The sequence below is a fragment of the Heterodontus francisci genome, chromosome 45 (assembly GCF_036365525.1).
Source record: "Heterodontus francisci isolate sHetFra1 chromosome 45, sHetFra1.hap1, whole genome shotgun sequence".
In the NCBI taxonomy this organism is placed as follows: Eukaryota; Metazoa; Chordata; class Chondrichthyes; order Heterodontiformes; family Heterodontidae; genus Heterodontus; species Heterodontus francisci.
In genome coordinates, this window is record NC_090415.1 from 1,151,681 (window position 1) to 1,170,082 (window position 18,402).

At 53.9% G+C, this 18,402-nt stretch overlaps 1 protein-coding gene across 1 annotated transcript; it reads right to left on the minus strand.

Annotated features, from left to right (window-relative positions):
* Nucleotides 1-637: 637 nt before the first annotated feature.
* LOC137356258 (zinc finger protein 420-like) lies at nucleotides 638-8,541 on the minus strand. Its single transcript, XM_068022130.1, has 2 exons — nucleotides 8,460-8,541; nucleotides 638-2,409 (listed from the first exon to the last, which is right to left on the minus strand). Exons 1-2 carry the CDS (start codon nucleotides 8,539-8,541, stop codon nucleotides 1,628-1,630), a joined length of 864 nt encoding a protein of 287 aa, XP_067878231.1. The 3' UTR covers nucleotides 638-1,627.
* Between the last annotated feature and the right edge of the window lie 9,861 nt (nucleotides 8,542-18,402).

Here is an 18,402-nt window from a genome sequence, read left to right on the forward strand (position 1 = left end):
GGACTGACCTCTCGATGGGGGGGACGGGTCTCCCCATGGGGACTGACCTCTCGATGGGGGGGACGGGTCTCCCCATGGGGACTGACCCCTCGCTGGGGGGGTACGGGTCTCCCCATGGGGACTGACCCCTCGTTGGGGGGGGGGAACGGGTGTCCCCCATGGGAACTGACCCCTCGCTGGGGGGGTACGGGTCTCCCCATGGGGACTGACCCCTCGCTGGGGGGGGGAACGGGTCTCCCCATGGGGACTGACCTCTCGATGGGGGGGACGGGTCTCCCCATGGGGACTGACCTCTCGATGGGGGGGACGGGTCTCCCCATGGGAACTGACCCCTCGCTGGGGGGGTACGGGTCTCCCCATGGGGACTGACCCCTCGCTGGGGGGGGGAACGGGTGTCCCCCATGGGAACTGACCCCTCGCTGGGGAGGTACGGGTCTCCCCATGGGGACTGACCCCTCGCTGGGGGGGGGGAACGGGTCTCCCCATGGGGACTGACCCCTCGCTGGGGGAGGACAGGACTCCCCCATGGGGACTGACCCCTCACTGGGGGAATGGGTGACTTTGCTTCCACTGAAGGGAAACACCACAAAAACCAGGAATGGCTGAGATCTGCGAAAAAAGTAACACGAAGCAAAAATCAGCAAAATCTCATTTAATTTTCCAAGACTCTTTTGGGTAACTTCTTATTCAAGGTCAGTGATATAAGAGCAGGATGCAGGAAACTGTCCCCAGGACAGATACAGTACGGGGGGTTAGATACAGAGTAAAACTCCCTCTACACTGTCCCCATCAAACACTCCCAGGACAGGTACAGTACAGGGGGTTAGATACAGAGTAAAGCTCCCTCTACACTGTCCCGCATCAAACACTCCCAGGACAGGTACAGTACGGGGGTTAGATACAGAGTAAAACTCCCTCTACACTGTCCCCACCAACACTCCCTGGACAGGTACAGTACGGGGGTTAGATACAGAGTAAAACTCCCTCTACACTGTCCCCCATCAAACACTCCCAGGACAGGTACAGTACGGGGGGTCAGATACAGAGTAAAGCTCCCTCTACACTGTCCCCCATCAAACACTCCCAGGACAGGTACAGTATGGGGGTTAGATACAGAGTAAAGCTCCCTCTACACTGTCCCCCATCAAACACTCCCAGGACAGGTACAGCACGGGGGGTTAGATACAGAGTAAAGCTCCCTCTACACTGTCCCCCATCAAACACTCCCAGGACAGGTACAGCACGGGGGGTTAGATACAGAGTAAAGCTCCCTCTACACTGTCCCCATCAAACACTCCCAGGACAGGTACAGCACGGTGGGGGGGGGGGGGGGGGGGGGTTAGATACAGAGTAAAGCTCTGGATATTGATTTGATTCCTCCAGCTCCTGAATATTTAAAACTGAAGCCCCTGCTCCTCCCTCAAGCCCCCATCATGTCCAGCCTCCGGCTTCACGTTCCCATCCCGGACTGGTCCTGTCTCTCGCTGGTTCCGGCTGTGGTGGATGTGTCACGGAATGCCGAGCGCAGCTGCCAGCGCTTTGTCCCGTGTGCAGTGTCCTGCGGGTTTTCCTCCCCTCTCTGCCTCCTCCTGCCCAGTCGGGTGCGCCCGCCGGGCAATGTGCCAGTTCATTTGTCATGGCCCGGGGCGGGTTCTGGCTCGCCTTCCGCCCGCACCATGGGATCGGGCTGTGCGCACCGGTGCCGCTGGAGGCTGCACCACCGGGCGAAGCTGTCGCCGCAGAGGTGACAGATGAAGGTGGAGGCGCCGGCCCCGCCCGGCGTGGGTCCTGGTGCCTCGGCCGACGGCGTGAGTCCCGGGGCTTCGGCCTCATGCAGCCGCGCGTGGCGGTCCAGGTAGTGGCTGCGGCTGAACCCCTGGCCACACTGGCGGCAGACGAAGGAGTACTGGAGGGCGTGGCGCCGACGGTGGAGCTCCAGCTGGTCCTGGCTGGCGAAGCGGGCGTGGCAGTCGCTGCAGCGGTGGGAGCGGCCATGACACTCCAGCTGGCGGTGGCGCCGGTAGCTGGCGGCCAAGGCGAAGGTCTGGCCGCAGCGGGCGCAGGCGAGCGGCTCCCCTCCCGTGTGCCCGGCCTGGTGCCGCGCCAGCAGTGCCGCCACTGTGAAGCCCTTGCCGCAGACGTCGCAGACCGAGAATCGCTCGCCGTTGTTGCAGAGCTGGAAGGAGCCGGCGGCGGCCGAGCGGGTGAAGCTCATCTCGGGCAGCGCCCGCTGGCCGGTGTGGATGCGCTGGTGCTGCTGGAGGGCGTGTGGCCGCTTGAAGTGGTCGCCGCAGGTCGGGCAGACGAATGGCTTGCCGCTGCCAGTCCTCCCCGTGTCGCTCACCGCCGCTCCCCGGGGCACCGTCGGATACGTTTCCTCCATCTCCCGCCCGAACGCTCTCACCACACCTGGAAGGCAGGAAAACAAAATCAGTGCTGGGCGCTTCCCCAACCCCGACTGCCCCCCAACGTAGCACAAAGAGCCCGGAAAGAAGGACAAGGCTCATTGGGTATTCCTGAGCTCCTATCAGAGAGCCAGAAAAGTACAGAAGGAGGCCGGTTGGCCCCCACTGTGCCTATATTTGAGGGGGGCGTGGGAAGGTGGATAAACACACGAGGGAGAAAGGAGTAGCAGGACGTGTTGATGTGTGGCTGCTCCTTGGGCCAGCAGTTGTTGTGTGGCAAAGACCTGGCAAATGGAGTATAATTTGGGTAAGTGTGAAATTGTCCACTTTGGCAGGAAGAATAAAAAAGCACATTATCTAAATGGTGAGAGATTGCAGAGCTCTGAGATGCAGAGGGATCTGGGTGTCCGAGTGCATGAATTGCAAACGGTTAGTATACAGGTTTGGAACGTAATGAGGAAAGCTAATAGAATGTTATTGTTTATCGCAAAGGAAATTGAATATAAAAGTAGGGAGGTTATGCTTCAGTTATACAGGGTATTGGTGAGACCACATCTGGAGTACTATGTACAGTACAGTACTGGAATTTGGAAGAGTAAGGGGTGGCTTGATTGAAACATGCCAGATCCTGAGGGGTCTTGACAGGGTGGATGTGGAAAGGATGTTTCCCCTTGTGGGAGAATCTAGAACCAGGGGTCACTGTTTAAAATTAAGGGGTCACCCATTTATGACAGAGATGAGCAGAAATTTTTTTCTCTCAGAGGGTTGCAAGTCTTTGGAATTCTCTTCCTCAAAAGGCAGTGGAAGCAGAGTCTTTGAATATTTTTAAGGCAGAGGTGGATAGATTCTTGATAAGCAAAGGGGGTGGAAGGTTATCGGGAATAGGTGGAAATGTGGAGTAATCAGATCAGCCATGAACTTATTGAATGGTGGAGCAGGCTCGAAGGGCAGAGTGGCCTACTCCTGCACCTAATTTGTGTTCGTATGCCCCGATCATCCATTGTTGTTGTGTGGCTGCCCCTGATTATCAGTTGTTGTTGTGTGGCTCCACCTGATCGTCAGTTGTTGTTGTATGGCTGCACCCGATCATCAGTTGTTGCTGTGTGGCTGCCCCTGATTATCAGTTGTTGTTGTGTGGCTGCCCCTGATTATCAGTTGTTGTTGTGTGGCTGCCCCTGATTATCAGTTGTTATTGTGTGGCTGCCCCCTGATTATCAGTTGTTGTTGTATGGCTGCCCCCTGATTATCAGTTGTTGTTATATGGCTGCCCCTGATTATCATTTGTTGTATGGCCGACCCTAATTATCAGTTGTTGCGTGGCTGCCCCTGATTATCGGTTGTTGTTGTGTGGCTGCCCCTGATTCTCAGTTGTTGTTGTGTGGCTGCCCCTGATTATCAGTTGTTGTTGTATGGATGCCCCTGATAATCAGGTGTTGTTGTATGGCTGCCACTGATTATCAGTTGTTGTTGTATGGCTGCCCCTTATTATCAGTTGTTGTGTGGCTGCCCCGTTCAGTTGTTGTTGTATGGCAGCCCCTGATTATCGGTTGTTGTGTGTCTGCCCCTGATTATCAGTTGTTGTTGTATGGCTGCCCCTTATTATCAGTTGTTGTGTGGCTGCCCCTGATTCAGTTGTTGTTGTGTGGCTGCCCCTGATTATCAGTTGTGTTGTATGGCTGCCCCTGATTATCAGTTGCTGTTGTATGGCTGCCCCTGATTATCAGTTGTTGTGTGGCTGCCCCTGATTCAGTTGTTGTTGTGTGGCTGCCCCTGATTATCAGTTGTGTGGCTGCCCCTGATTATCGGTTGTTGTTGTGTGGCTGCCCCTGATTCTCAGTTGTTGTGTGGCTGCCCCTGATTATCAGTTGTTATTGTGTGGCTGCCCACGATTATCAGTTGTTGTTGTGTGGCTGCCCCGATTATCAGTTGTTGTTGTATGGCTGCCCCTTATTATCAGTTGTTGTGTGGCTGCCCCTGATTCAGTTGTTGCGTGGCTGCCCCTGATTATCAGTTGTTGTTGTATGGCTGCCCCTGATTATCAGTTGTTGTGTGGCTGCCCCTGATTCAGTTGTTGTTGCATGACAGCCCCTGATTATCGGTTGTTGTTGTGTGGCTGCCCCTGATTATCAGCTGTTGTGTGGCTGCCCCGATTCAGTTGTTGTGTGGCTGCCCCGATTATCAGTTGTTGTTGTATGGCTGCCCCTGATTATCAGTTGTTGTTGTACGGCAGCCCCGATTATCAGTTGTTGTGTGGCTGCCCCTGATTATCAGTTGTTATTGTATGGCTGCCCCTTATTATCAGTTGTTGTGTGGCTGCCCCTGATTCAGTTGTTGTTGTATGGCTGCCCCTGATTATCGGTTGTTGTTGTGTGGCTGCCCCTGATTCAGTTGTTGTTGCATGGCAGCCCCTGATTATCAGTTGTTGTTGTGTGGCTGCCCCTGATTATCAGTTGTTGTGTGGCTGCCCCTGATTCAGTTGTTGCGTGTCTGCCCCTGATTATCAGTTGTTGTTGTATGGCTGCCCCTGATTATCGGTTTTTGTTGTGTGGCTGTCCCTGATTCAGTTGTTGTTGTATGGCAGCCCCTGATTATCAGTTGTTGTGTGCCTGCCCCTGATTCAGTTGTTGTTGTGTGGCTGTCCCTGATTCAGTTGTTGTTGTGTGGCAGCCCCTGATTCAGTTGTTGTTGTGTGGCTGCCCCTGATTATCGGTTGTTGTTGTGTGGCTGCCCCTGATTATCAGTTGTTGTGTGGCTGCCCCTGATTATCGGTTGTTGTAGTGTGGCTGCCCCTGATCATCAGTTGTTGTTGTGTGGCTGCCCCGATTATCAGTTGTTGTACGGCAGCCACGATTATCAGTTGTTGTGTGGCTGCCCCTGATTATCAGTTGTTATTGTATGGCTGCCCCTTATTATCAGTTGTTGTGGGGCTGCCCCTGATTCAGTTGTTGCGTGGCTGCCCCTGATTATCAGTTGTTGTTGTGTGGCTGTTCCTGATTCAGTTGTTGTTGTGTGGCTGTCCCTGATTCACTTGTTGTTGTACGGCTTCCCTGATTATCGTATGTTGTGTGGCTGCCCCTGATTCAGTTGTTATTGTGTGGCAGCCCCTGATTATCAGTTGTTGTTGTGTGGCTGCCCCTGATTCAGTTGTTGTTGTGTGGCTGCCCCTGATTATCGATTGTTGTTGTATGGCTGCCCCTGATTATCAGTTGTTGTTGTGTGGCTGCCCCTGATTATCAGTTGTTATTGTGTGGCTGCCCCCTGATTATCAGTTGTTGTTGTATGGCTGCCCCCTGATTATCAGTTGTTGTTATATGGCTGCCCCTGATTATCATTTGTTGTATGGCCGACCCTAATTATCAGTTGTTGCGTGGCTGCCCCTGATTATCGGTTGTTGTTGTATGGCTGCCCCTGATTATCAGTTGCTGTTGTATGGCTGCCCCTGATTATCAGTTGTTGTGTGGCTGCCCCTGATTCAGTTGTTGTTGTGTGGCTGCCCCTGATTATCAGTTGTGTTGTATGGCTGCCCCTGATTATCAGTTGCTGTTGTATGGCTGCCCCTGATTATCAGTTGTTGTGTGGCTGCCCCTGATTCAGTTGTTGTTGTGTGGCTGCCCCTGATTATCAGTTGTGTGGCTGCCCCTGATTATCGGTTGTTGTTGTGTGGCTGCCCCTGATTATCAGTTGTTGTGTGGCTGCCCCGATTCAGTTGTTGTGTGGCTGCCCCGATTATCAGTTGTTGTTGTATGGCTGCCCCTGATTATCAGTTGTTGTTGTACGGCAGCCCCGATTATCAGTTGTTGTGTGGCTGCCCCTGATTATCAGTTGTTATTGTATGGCTGCCCCTTATTATCAGTTGTTGTGTGGCTGCCCCTGATTCAGTTGTTGTTGTGTGGCTGCCCCTGATTATCGGTTGTTGTTGTGTGGCTGCCCCTGATTCAGTTGTTGTTGCATGGCAGACCCTGATTATCAGTTGTTGTTGTGTGGCTGCCCCTGATTATCAGTTGTTGTGTGGCTGCCCCTGATTCAGTTGTTGTTGTGTGGCTGCCCCTGATTATCGATTGTTGTTGTATGGCTGCCCCTGATTATCAGTTGTTGTTGTGTGGCTGCCCCTGATTATCAGTTGTTATTGTGTGGCTGCCCCCTGATTATCAGTTGTTGTTGTATGGCTGCCCCCTGATTATCAGTTGTTGTTATATGGCTGCCCCTGATTATCATTTGTTGTATGGCCGACCCTAATTATCAGTTGTTGCGTGGCTGCCCCTGATTATCGGTTGTTGTTGTATGGCTGCCCCTGATTATCAGTTGCTGTTGTATGGCTGCCCCTGATTATCAGTTGTTGTGTGGCTGCCCCTGATTCAGTTGTTGTTGTGTGGCTGCCCCTGATTATCAGTTGTGTTGTATGGCTGCCCCTGATTATCAGTTGCTGTTGTATGGCTGCCCCTGATTATCAGTTGTTGTGTGGCTGCCCCTGATTCAGTTGTTGTTGTGTGGCTGCCCCTGATTATCAGTTGTGTGGCTGCCCCTGATTATCGGTTGTTGTTGTGTGGCTGCCCCTGATTATCAGTTGTTGTGTGGCTGCCCCGATTCAGTTGTTGTGTGGCTGCCCCGATTATCAGTTGTTGTTGTATGGCTGCCCCTGATTATCAGTTGTTGTTGTACGGCAGCCCCGATTATCAGTTGTTGTGTGGCTGCCCCTGATTATCAGTTGTTATTGTATGGCTGCCCCTTATTATCAGTTGTTGTGTGGCTGCCCCTGATTCAGTTGTTGTTGTGTGGCTGCCCCTGATTATCGGTTGTTGTTGTGTGGCTGCCCCTGATTCAGTTGTTGTTGCATGGCAGACCCTGATTATCAGTTGTTGTTGTGTGGCTGCCCCTGATTATCAGTTGTTGTGTGGCTGCCCCTGATTCAGTTGTTGCGTGTCTGCCCCTGATTATCAGTTGTTGTTGTATGGCTGCCCCTGATTATCGGTTGTTGTTGTGTGGCTGTCCCTGATTCAGTTGTTGTTGTATGGCAGCCCCTGATTATCAGTTGTTGTGTGGCTGCCCCTGATTCAGTTGTTGTTGTGTGGCTGTCCCTGATTCAGTTGTTGTTGTGTGGCAGCCCCTGATTCAGTTGTTGTTGTGTGGCTGCCCCTGATTATCGGTTGTTGTTGTGTGGCTGCCCCTGATTATCAGTTGTTGTGTGGCTGCCCCGATTATCAGTTGTTGTTGTATGGCTGCCCCTTATTATCAGTTGTTGTGTGGCTGCCCCTGATTATCGGTTGTTGTTGTGTGGCTGCCCCTGATCATCAGTTGTTGTTGTGTGGCTGCCCCTGATTATCAGTTGTTGTTGTGTGGCTGCCCCTGATTATCAGTTGTTGTTGTGTGGCTGCCCCTGATTATCAGTTGTTGTTGTATGGCAGCCCCTGATTATCAGTTGTTGTTGTGTGGATGTCCCTGATTCAGTTGTTGTTGTGTGGCTGTCCCTGATTCAGTTGTTGTTGTGTGGCTGCCCCTGATTATCAGTTGTTGTTGTGTGGCTGCCCCTGATTCAGTTGTTGTTGTGTGGCTGCCCCTGATTCAGTTGTTGTTGTGTGGCTGCCCCTGATTCAGTTGTTGTTGTGTGGCTGCCCCTGATTCAGTTGTTGTTGTGTGGCTGCCCCTGATTATCAGTTGTTGTTGTGTGGCTGCCCCTGATTATCAGTTGTTGTTGTGTGGCTGCCCCTGATTATCAGTTGTTGTTGTGTGGCTGCCCCTGATTATCAGTTGTTGTTGTGTGGCTGCCCCGATTATCAGTTGTTGTTGTGTGGCTGCCCCTGATTATCAGTTGTTGTTGTGTGGCTGCCCCTGATTATCAGTTGTTGTTGTGTGGCTGCCCCTGATTATCAGTTGTTGTTGAATGAATGAAGTCGCATTTCCGGTCTGCTCCTTCCCACCGGATGTCCGGTTTATTTCCTCCTCTCCACGCCCACCCCCGGGACCGGTGACCCTCCTCCCCCTCCCCCTCCCCCTCCCCCTCCCCGGGTGACCCCGCCACACCCGCCGCCCAGCCCCGGTTCCCCCGCCCTCACCTACCCCGGACTCTCGACTCCTCTCGGCACGCCACCGCCGCCGCCGCCGCACTGCGCAGGCGCTCCGCCCAGCCGCCACTGCGCATGCGCCTCTGCCCCTCCCCCGCATGCGCAATCCGCGCCTCGCTGCAGCAATAGGGCGGTTTCAACCGCGCGCTGCAGTCTGGGTCTCCGCCCCCTCCATTGCTGCCCCCGAGGGTCTCCACTCTCCTTCCTCCCCTTTCCAATCACTAAACAGGGCTTGAGGCGGGGGAAACAAGTTAATAGGCGAAAGGTTACACCTGACAGGAGAGGATGCACAGTCTGGGACTCTTTTCTCTAGAGGGGGGAATGACCTGACGGATAAAAATAATAAAAGGTTTGGATGGAGCGGACGCAGCGAGAGAGAGGGAGTATTTCCGCTGCACTCACATGGTTCCAGTCTTATCTGTTATGACCATCGATCTTTGAGGGCGGCAGGCCATGCTCAGAGAGTGTTTAGCAGAGCAAATCAGATCTGGGACTTCATAAATAGAGGCATTGAGTACAAAAGCAGGGAAGTTATGCCGAACCTTTACTGGTTAGGTCCCAACTGGAGTATTGCGTCCAGTTCTGGTCACCACACTTTAAGGAAGGATAGAGTTATAGAGCACAGAAACAGGCCCTTTGGGCCATCGTGTCTGTGCCGGCCATCAAGCACCTAACTATTCTAGTCCCATTTTCCAGCACTTGGCCCGTAGCCTTGTATGTTATGGCGTTTCAAGTGCTCATCTAAATACTTCTTAAATGTTGAGGGTTCCTGCCTCTACCACCTCTTCAGGCAGTGTGTTCCAGATTTCAACCACCCCCTGGGTGAAAGGTTTTTCCTCAAATATCCTCCAAACCTCCTGCCCTTTACCTGACATCTACGCCCCCTGGTTACTGACCCCTCCGCTAAGGGAAAAAGGTTCTTCCTATCTAACCTATCTATGCCCCTCATAATTTTGAATACCTCAATCAGATGTGAGGATCATTGAGAGGTTGCAGAGGAGATTTACCAGAATGGTTTCAGGGACGAGGGCTCTTCGATACAAGGTTAGGTTGGAGAAGCTGGGATTGTTCTCCTTGGAGCGAAGAAGATTGAGGGGAGATTTGATCGAGATGTACAAAATTATGACAGGTTTGGATAAGGTAGACGAAGAAAAGCTGTTCCCATTGGCTGGTACAAGGACTAGGGGGCACAGCTTGAAGGTTTTGGGCAGGAGGTACGCCAGGGTGGGGCGTAATGAAGAACCCTTTGGCGTAGTGACTGGTAAAGACCTGGAACTCGTTGCCGATGAGAATTGTGGAAGTGGAGATGATGAATGATTTCAAAAGGAAAATTGGATGGAGACGTAAGGGAAATAAACGTACAGGGCTACAGGTATAGAGTGAGGGTGTGGGACCGACTGGATAGATCTACAGAGAGCCAGCATGGAACCCGATGGGCCGAATGGACCTCCTTCTGTGCCGTAATGACATTATGACTCGTAGATGGTGTATCACCTGCAATGGCTTCTCCTCCCGCACCATTATCTCTGGTGTTGATGTCAGTTTCCACCTTTACACTGAGAACATCCAGCTCATGTCACCATCAACGCTTTCGACCCCCTCTGCTGTTTCTAAATTGTCAGACAGCTTATCCGACATCCAATACTGGGCGAGCAGAAATTACCTGCAATTAAACATTGGGAAGACCGAAGACATTGCTTTCAGTCCCCACCACAAGCTCCGTTCCAACACCAGTGACTCCATCCCCCTTCCCTGGCAACTATCTGAGACTGAAACAGGTTGTTGTTGCCATATTTGACCCGGAAATGCATTTCCAACTATATATCAGCTCCATCGCTAAAGACTGCCCATTTACACCTTTGTAACATCACCCTACTCCACCCTGCCTCAGCTTATCTGCTGCTGAAACCCTCATCCATGCCTTTGTTCCCTCTAGATTTGTCTATTCCAAAGCTCTCCTGGCCAGTCTCCCTCATTCTATGTTCCGTAAACTTGAGCTCATCCAAAACTCTGCTGGCCCTGTGTCCAAACTTGCACCAACACTGTGGCGCAGTGGTTAGCACCGCAGCCTCACAGCTCCAGGGACCCGGGTTCGATTCCGGGTACTGCCTGTGTGGAGTTTGCAAGTTCTCCCTGTGTCTGCGTGGGTTTTCTCCGGGTGCTCCGGTTTCCTCCCACAAGCCAAAAGACTTGCAGGTTGATAGGTAAATTGGCCATTATAAATTGTCACTAGTATAGGTAGGTGGTAGAGAAATATAGGGACAGGTGGGGATGTGGTAGGAATATGGGATTAGTGTAGGATTAGTATAAATGGGTGGTTGATGTTCGGCAAAGACTCGGTGGGCCGAAGGGCCTGTTTCAGTGCTGTATCTCTAATCTAATCTAAAAATCTAATCATCCATGTGCTCACCGACATACATTGACCTCCCAGTCCAAAAGCAACTCGATTTTTAAAGTTCTCATCCTTATTTTCAAGTCCCTCCATAGTCCTCGCCCCACCCTATCACTGTAACCTCCTCCAGCCCCTACAACCCTCCCTATCTCTGTAACCTCCTCCAGCCCCCACAACCCTCCCTATCGCTGTAACCTCCTCCAGCCCCTACAACCCTCCCTATCTCTGTAACCTCCTCCAGTCCCCTACAACGCTCCCTATCTCTGTAATCTCCTCCAGCCCCCACAACCCTCCCTATCTCTGTAACCTCCTCCAGCCCCCACAACCCTCCCTATCTCTGAAACCTCCTACAACCCTCCCTATCTCTGTAACCTCCTCCAGCCCCTACAACCCTCCCTATCTCTGTAACCTCCTCCAGCCCCTACAACCCTCCCTATCTCTGTAACCTCCTCCAACCCCTACAACCCTCCCTATCTCTGTAACCTCCTCCAGCCCCTACAAACCTCCCTATCTCTGTAACCTCCTCCAGCCTCTACAATGCTCCCTATCTCTGTAACCTCCTCCAGCCCCCTACAACCCTCCCTATCTCTGTAACCTCCTCCAGCCCCCACAACCCCCCCTATCTCTGTAACCTCCTCCAGCCCCTACAGCCCTCCCTATCTCTGTAACCTCCTCCAGCCCCTACAACCCTCCCTATCTCTGTAACCTCCTCCAGCCCCGACAACCCTCCCTATCTCTGTAACCACCTCCAGCTCCTACAACCCTCCCTATCTCTGTAACCTCCTCCAGCCCCCACAACCCTCCCTATCTCTGTAACCTCCTCCAGGCCCTACAACCCTCCCTATCTCTGTAACCTCCTCCAGCCCCCACAACCCTCCCTATCTCTGTAACCTCCTCCAGCCCCCACAACCCTCCCTATCTCTGTAACCTCCTCCAGCCCCTACAACCCTCCCTATCTCTGTAACCTCCTCCAGCCCCTACAAGCCTCCCTATCTGTAACCTCCTCCAACCCCTACAACCCTCCCTATCTCTGTACCCTCCTCCAGTCCCTACAACCCTCCCTATATCTGTAACCTCCTCCAGCCCCTACAACCCTCCCTATCTCTGTAACCTCCTCCAGCCCCTACAACCCTCCCTATCTCTGTAACCTCATCCAGCCCCTACAATCCTCCCTATCTCTGTAACCTCCTCCAGCCCCTACAACGCTCCGTATCTCTGTAAACGCCCCCAGTCCCCTACAACCCTCCCTATCTCTGTAACCTCCTCCAGCCCCTACAACCCTCCCTATCTCTGTAACCTCCTCCAGCCCCTACAATCCTCCCTATCTCTGTAACCTCCTCCAGCCCCTACAACGTTCCGTATCTCTGTAACCTCCTCCAGTCCCCTACAACCCTCCCTATCTCTGTAACCTCCTCCAGCCCCCACAACCCTCCCTATCTCTGTAACCTCCTCCAGTCCCCTACAACTCTCCCTATCTCTGTAACCTCCTCCAGCCGCCACAACCCTCCCTATCTCTGTAACCTCCTCCAGTCCCCTGCAACCGTCCCTATCTCTGTAACCTCCTCCAGTCCCCTACAACTCTCCCTATCTCTGTAACCTCCTCCAGCCCCCACAGCCCTCCCTATCTCTGTAACCTCCTCCAGCCCCCACAACCCTCCCTATCTCTGTAACCTCCTCCAGCCCCTACAACCCTCCCTATCTCTGTAACCTCCTCCAGCCCCTACAACCCTCCCTATCTCTGTAACCTCCTCCAGCCCCTACGACCCTCCCTATCTCTGTAACCTCCTCCAGCCCCTACAACCCTCCCTATCTCTGTAACCTCCTCCAGCCCCCACAACCCTCCCTATCTCTGTAACCTCCTCCAGTCCCCCACAACCCTCCCTATCTCTGTAACCTCCTCCAGTCCCCTACAACCCTCCCTATCTCTGTAACCTCCTCCAGCCCCTACAACCCTCCCTATCTCTGTAACCTCCTCCAGTCCCCTACAATGCTCCCTATCTCTGTAACCTCCTCCAGCCCCTACAATCCTCCCTATCTCTGTAACCTCCTCCAGCCCCTACAACCCTCCCTATCTCTGTAACCTCCTCAAGCCCCTACAACCCTCCCTATCTCTGTAACCTCCTCCAGCCCCCTACAACCCTCCCTATCTCTGTAACCTCCTCCAGCCCCTACAACCCTCCCTATCTCTGTAACCTCCTCCAGCCCCTACAACCCTCCCTATCTCTGTAACCTCCTCCAGCCCCTACAACCCTCCCTATCTCTGTAACCTCCTCCAGCCCCCTACAACCCTCCCTATCTCTGTAACCTCCTCCAGCCCCTACAACCCTCCCTATCTCTGTAACCTCCTCCAGCCCCTACAACCCTCCGAGATCTCTGCACTCCTCCAATTCCGGTCTCTTGCCCATCTCCCGATTTCCCTCACTCCACCATTGGTGGCTGGACCTACATCTGCCTGGGGCCCTAAGCTCTGGAATTCCCTCACGAAACCTCTCCACACACTGTTTCTCTGGGGAATTCAGGAAAAACGTCTTTCCCCAGTGAGTGGGGAGAATGTGGAACTTTAGTTTGGAGATACAGCATTGAAACAGGCCCTTCGGCCCACCGAGTCTGTGCCGACCATCAACCACCCATTTATACTAATCCTACACTAATCCCATATTCCTACCACATCCCCACCTGTCCCTATATTTCCCTACCACCTACCTACACTAGGGGTAATTTATAATGGCCAATTCACCTATCAACCTGCAAGTCTTTGGCATGCGGGAGGAAACCGGAGCACCCGGAGTAAACCCACGCAGACACAGGGAGAACTTGCAAACTCCACACAGGCAGTACCCAGAATTGAACCCGGGTCGCTGGAGCTGTGAGGCTGCGGTGCTAACCAATGCGCCACTGTGCCGCACCAACAGAGAGTGTGCTGAGGCGAATCGCAGAGATGGATTTGAGGGGAGGGGGGAAGCTGGATAAACACACGAGGAAGAAAGGAGGAGAAGGACGTGTTGACGGGTGAGATGAAGAGGGAGTGGGAGGCAGCTGGTGTGGAGCTGAAATCCCCAGCACAGAGCTGGGGAGGGGTGAGGTAGGGGAGTGCGGAATCGCCTGCTACTGTGCTGGAAAGGCAATGTAACTTTTCTGTAACTGAGATTGAGGGTGGCTAACTATGGAATACGCACGAAAGGGAATTGGTGGAGGATTCCGTCTGTTATAGTAACTGAAGGTTAGTGGGTCATTCAGAAAGGAGGAGGAACCAGAAATGGGGAACAAGAAAAAAAAAACAGGTACCAAGGACATGAAGGCAGTGACCCAGATGGGAAGTATGACAGAGCGATAACATTCCGATCTCTCTCAGAGAGTCAGTACTGAGGGAATGCCGCATTGTCAGAGGGTCAGTACTGAGGGAGTGCCACACTGTCAGAGGGTCAGTACTGAAGGAGTGCCGCACTGTCAGAGGGTCAGTACTGAGGGAGTGCCGCATTGTCAGAGGGTCAGTACTGAGGGAGTGCCGCACTGTCAGAGGGTCAGTACTGAGGGAGTGCCGCATTGTCAGAGGGTCAGTACTGAGGGAGTGCCACACTGTCAGAGGGTCAGTACTGAGGGAGTGCCGCACTGTCAGAGGGTCAGTACTGAGGGAGTGCCGCACTGTCAGAGGGTCAGTACTGAGGGAGTGCCGCACTGTCAGAGGGTCAGTACTGAGGGAGTGCCACACTGTCAGAGGGTCAGTACTGAGGGAGTGCCGCACTGTCAGAGGGTCAGTACTGAGGGAGTGCCACACTGTCAGAGGGTCAGTACTGAGGGAGTGCTGCATTGTCGGAGGGTCAGTACTGAGGGAGTGCTGCACTGTCGGAGGGTCAGTACTGAAGGAGTGCTGCACTGTCGGAGGGTCAGTACTGAGGGAGTGCCGCACTGTCGGAGGGTCAGTACTGAGGGAGTGCCGCACTGTCGGAGGGTCAGTACTGAGAGAGTGCTGCACTGTCGGAGGGTCAGTACTGAGGGAGTGCCGCACTGTCGGAGGGTCAGTACTGAGAGAGCGCTGCACTGTCGGAGGGTCAGTACTGAGGGAGTGCCGCACTGTCGGAGGGTCAGTACTGAGGGAGTGCCGCACTGTCGGAGGGTCAGTACTGAGAGAGTGCTGCACTGTCGGAGGGTCAGTACTGAGGGAGTGCCGCACTGTTGGAGGATCAATACTGTGGGAGTGCCGCACAGTTGGTGGGTCTGTACTGAGGGAGTGCCGCACTGTCGGAGGGTCAGTTCTGAGGTAGTGCTGCACTGTCGGAGGGTCAGTACTGAGGGAGTGCCGCACTGTCGGAGGGTCAGTACTGAGTGAGTGCCACACAGTTGGTGGGTCTGTATTGAGGGAGTGCCGCACTGTCGGAGGGTCAGTACTGAGTGAGTGCCGCACTGTCGGAGGGTCAGTTCTGAAGTAGTGCTGCACTGTCGGAGGGTTGGTACTGAGGGAGTGCCGCACAGTTGGTGGGTCTGTACTGAGTGAGTGCCGCACAGTTGGTGGGTCAGTACTGAGTGAGTGCCGCACAGTTGGTGGGTCAGTACTGAGTGAATGCCGCACAGTTGGTGGGTCAGTACTGAATGAGTGCCGCACAGTTGGTGGGTCAGTACTGAGTGAGTGCCGCACAGTTGGTGGGTCAGTACTGAGTGAGTGCCGCACAGTTGGTGGGTCTGTACTGAGTGAGTGCCGCACAGTTGGTGGGTCAGTACTGAGGGAGTGCCGCACAGTTGGTGGGTCTGTACTGAGTGAGTGCCGCACAGTTGGTGGGTCAGTACTGAGTGAGTGCCGCACAGTTGGTGGGTCAGTACTGAGTGAGTGCCGCACAGTTGGTGGGTCTGTTACTGAGGGAGTGCCGCACAGTTGGTGGGTCAGTACTGAGGGAGTGCTGCACAGTTGGTGGGTCTGTACTGAGTGAGTGCCGCACAGTTGGTGGGTCAGTACTGAGTGAGTGCCGCACAGTTGGTGGGTCAGTACTGAGTGAGTGCCGCACAGTTGGTGGGTCAGTACTGAGTGAGTGCCGCACAGTTGGTGGGTCTGTTACTGAGGGAGTGCCGCACAGTTGGTGGGTCAGTACTGAGGGAGTGCTGCACAGTTGGTGGGTCTGTACTGAGTGAGTGCCGCACAGTTGGTGGGTCAGTACTGAGTGAGTGCCGCACAGTTGGTGGGTCAGTACTGAGTGAGTGCCGCACAGTTGGTGGGTCAGTACTGAGTGAGTGCCGCACAGTTGGTGGGTCTGTTACTGAGGGAGTGCCGCACAGTTGGTGGGTCAGTACTGAGGGAGTGCTGCACAGTTGGTGGGTCAGTACTGAGTGAGTGCCGCACTGTCAGAGGGTCAGTACTGAGGGAGTGCCGCACTGTCAGAGGGTCAGTACTGAGGGAGTGCCGCACTGTCAGAGGGTCAGTACTGAGGGAGTGCCACACTGTCAGAGGGTCAGTACTGAGGGAGTGCCGCACTGTCAGAGGGTCAGTACTGAGGGAGTGCCACACTGTCAGAGGGTCAGTACTGAGGGAGTGCTGCATTGTCGGAGGGTCAGTACTGAGGGAGTGCTGCACTGTCGGAGGGTCAGTACTGAAGGAGTGCTGCACTGTCGGAGGGTCAGTACTGAGGGAGTGCCGCACTGTCGGAGGGTCAGTACTGAGGGAGTGCCGCACTGTCGGAGGGTCAGTACTGAGAGAGTGCTGCACTGTCGGAGGGTCAGTACTGAGGGAGTGCCGCACTGTCGGAGGGTCAGTACTGAGAGAGCGCTGCACTGTCGGAGGGTCAGTACTGAGGGAGTGCCGCACTGTCGGAGGGTCAGTACTGAGGGAGTGCCGCACTGTCGGAGGGTCAGTACTGAGAGAGTGCTGCACTGTCGGAGGGTCAGTACTGAGGGAGTGCCGCACTGTTGGAGGATCAATACTGTGGGAGTGCCGCACAGTTGGTGGGTCTGTACTGAGGGAGTGCCGCACTGTCGGAGGGTCAGTTCTGAGGGAGTGCCGCACTGTCGGAGGGTCAGTACTGAGTGAGTGCCACACAGTTGGTGGGTCTGTATTGAGGGAGTGCCGCACTGTCGGAGGGTCAGTACTGAGTGAGTGCCGCACTGTCGGAGGGTCAGTTCTGAAGTAGTGCTGCACTGTCGGAGGGTCGGTACTGAGGGAGTGCCGCACAGTTGGTGGGTCTGTACTGAGTGAGTGCCGCACAGTTGGTGGGTCAGTACTGAGTGAGTGCCGCACAGTTGGTGGGTCAGTACTGAGTGAATGCCGCACAGTTGGTGGGTCAGTACTGAGTGAGTGCCGCACAGTTGGTGGGTCAGTACTGAGTGAGTGCCGCACAGTTGGTGGGTCAGTACTGAGTGAGTGCCGCACAGTTGGTGGGTCTGTACTGAGTGAGTGCCGCACAGTTGGTGGGTCAGTACTGAGGGAGTGCTGCACAGTTGGTGGGTCTGTACTGAGTGAGTGTCGCACAGTTGGTGGGTCAGTACTGAGTGAGTGCCGCACAGTTGGTGGGTCAGTACTGAGTGAGTGCCGCACAGTTGGTGGGTCTGTTACTGAGGGAGTGCCGCACAGTTGGTGGGTCAGTACTGAGGGAGTGCTGCACAGTTGGTGGGTCTGTACTGAGTGAGTGCCGCACAGTTGGTGGGTCAGTACTGAGTGAGTGCCGCACAGTTGGTGGGTCAGTACTGAGTGAGTGCCGCACAGTTGGTGGGTCAGTACTGAGTGAGTGCCGCACAGTTGGTGGGTCTGTTACTGAGGGAGTGCCGCACAGTTGGTGGGTCAGTACTGAGGGAGTGCCGCACAGTTGGTGGGTCAGTACTGAGTGAGTGCCGCACAGTTGGTGGGTCTGTTACTGAGTGAGTGCCGCACAGTTGGTGGGTCAGTACTGAGTGAGTGCCGCACAGTTGGTGGGTCTGTTACTGAGGGAGTGCCGCACAGTTGGTGGGTCAGTACTGAGGGAGTGCTGCACAGTTGGTGGGTCAGTACTGAGGGAGTGCTGCACAGTTGGTGGGTCAGTACTGAGGGAGTGCTGCACAGTTGGTGGGTCTGTACTGAGTGAGTGCCGCACAGTTGGTGGGTCTGTTACTGAGGGAGTGCTGCACAGTTGGTGGGTCTGTACTGAGTGAGTGCCGCACAGTTGGTGGGTCAGTACTGAGTGAGTGCCGCACAGTTGGTGGGTCAGTACTGAGGGAGTGCTGCACAGTTGGTGGGTCTGTATTGTACTGTATGTGTGTAAACTAGAATCCTGACAGTGATCATTTAAATTTTTTTATATAAATACTGTATATTTTATAATAATTAATCACTCAGGACCTTCCTGCTCTCTGCATCTCCAGCTGCTCATTGGATAAACTTGCAGCAAGTATTTCAACCTGTAATGTATGATGATATTTTCTGAGCCTTCGGGCAATTGCTGTGTTTATTTTCAGTAATATAGATACTGGTACAGTGTGGCACAACCTGACTGGGCACAACGCCATGGGTTTCTGTTTAACTCCTGACCAAACAATCACTGACATCGTGGCTCCAATCGTCATCCTTTTAAATAACCTTTCCAGTCCAAGT

Coding starts and splice junctions, on each gene's coding strand:
- LOC137356258 (XM_068022130.1), bottom strand. CDS start 8,541: ATGCGCAGTGGCGGCTGGGCGGAGCGCCTGCGCAGTGCGGCGGCGGCG. Junction 2,410..8,459: donor AGAGGAGTCGAGAGTCCGGG/GTAGGTGAGGGC, acceptor CCTGCCTTCCAG/GTGTGGTGAGAGCGTTCGGG.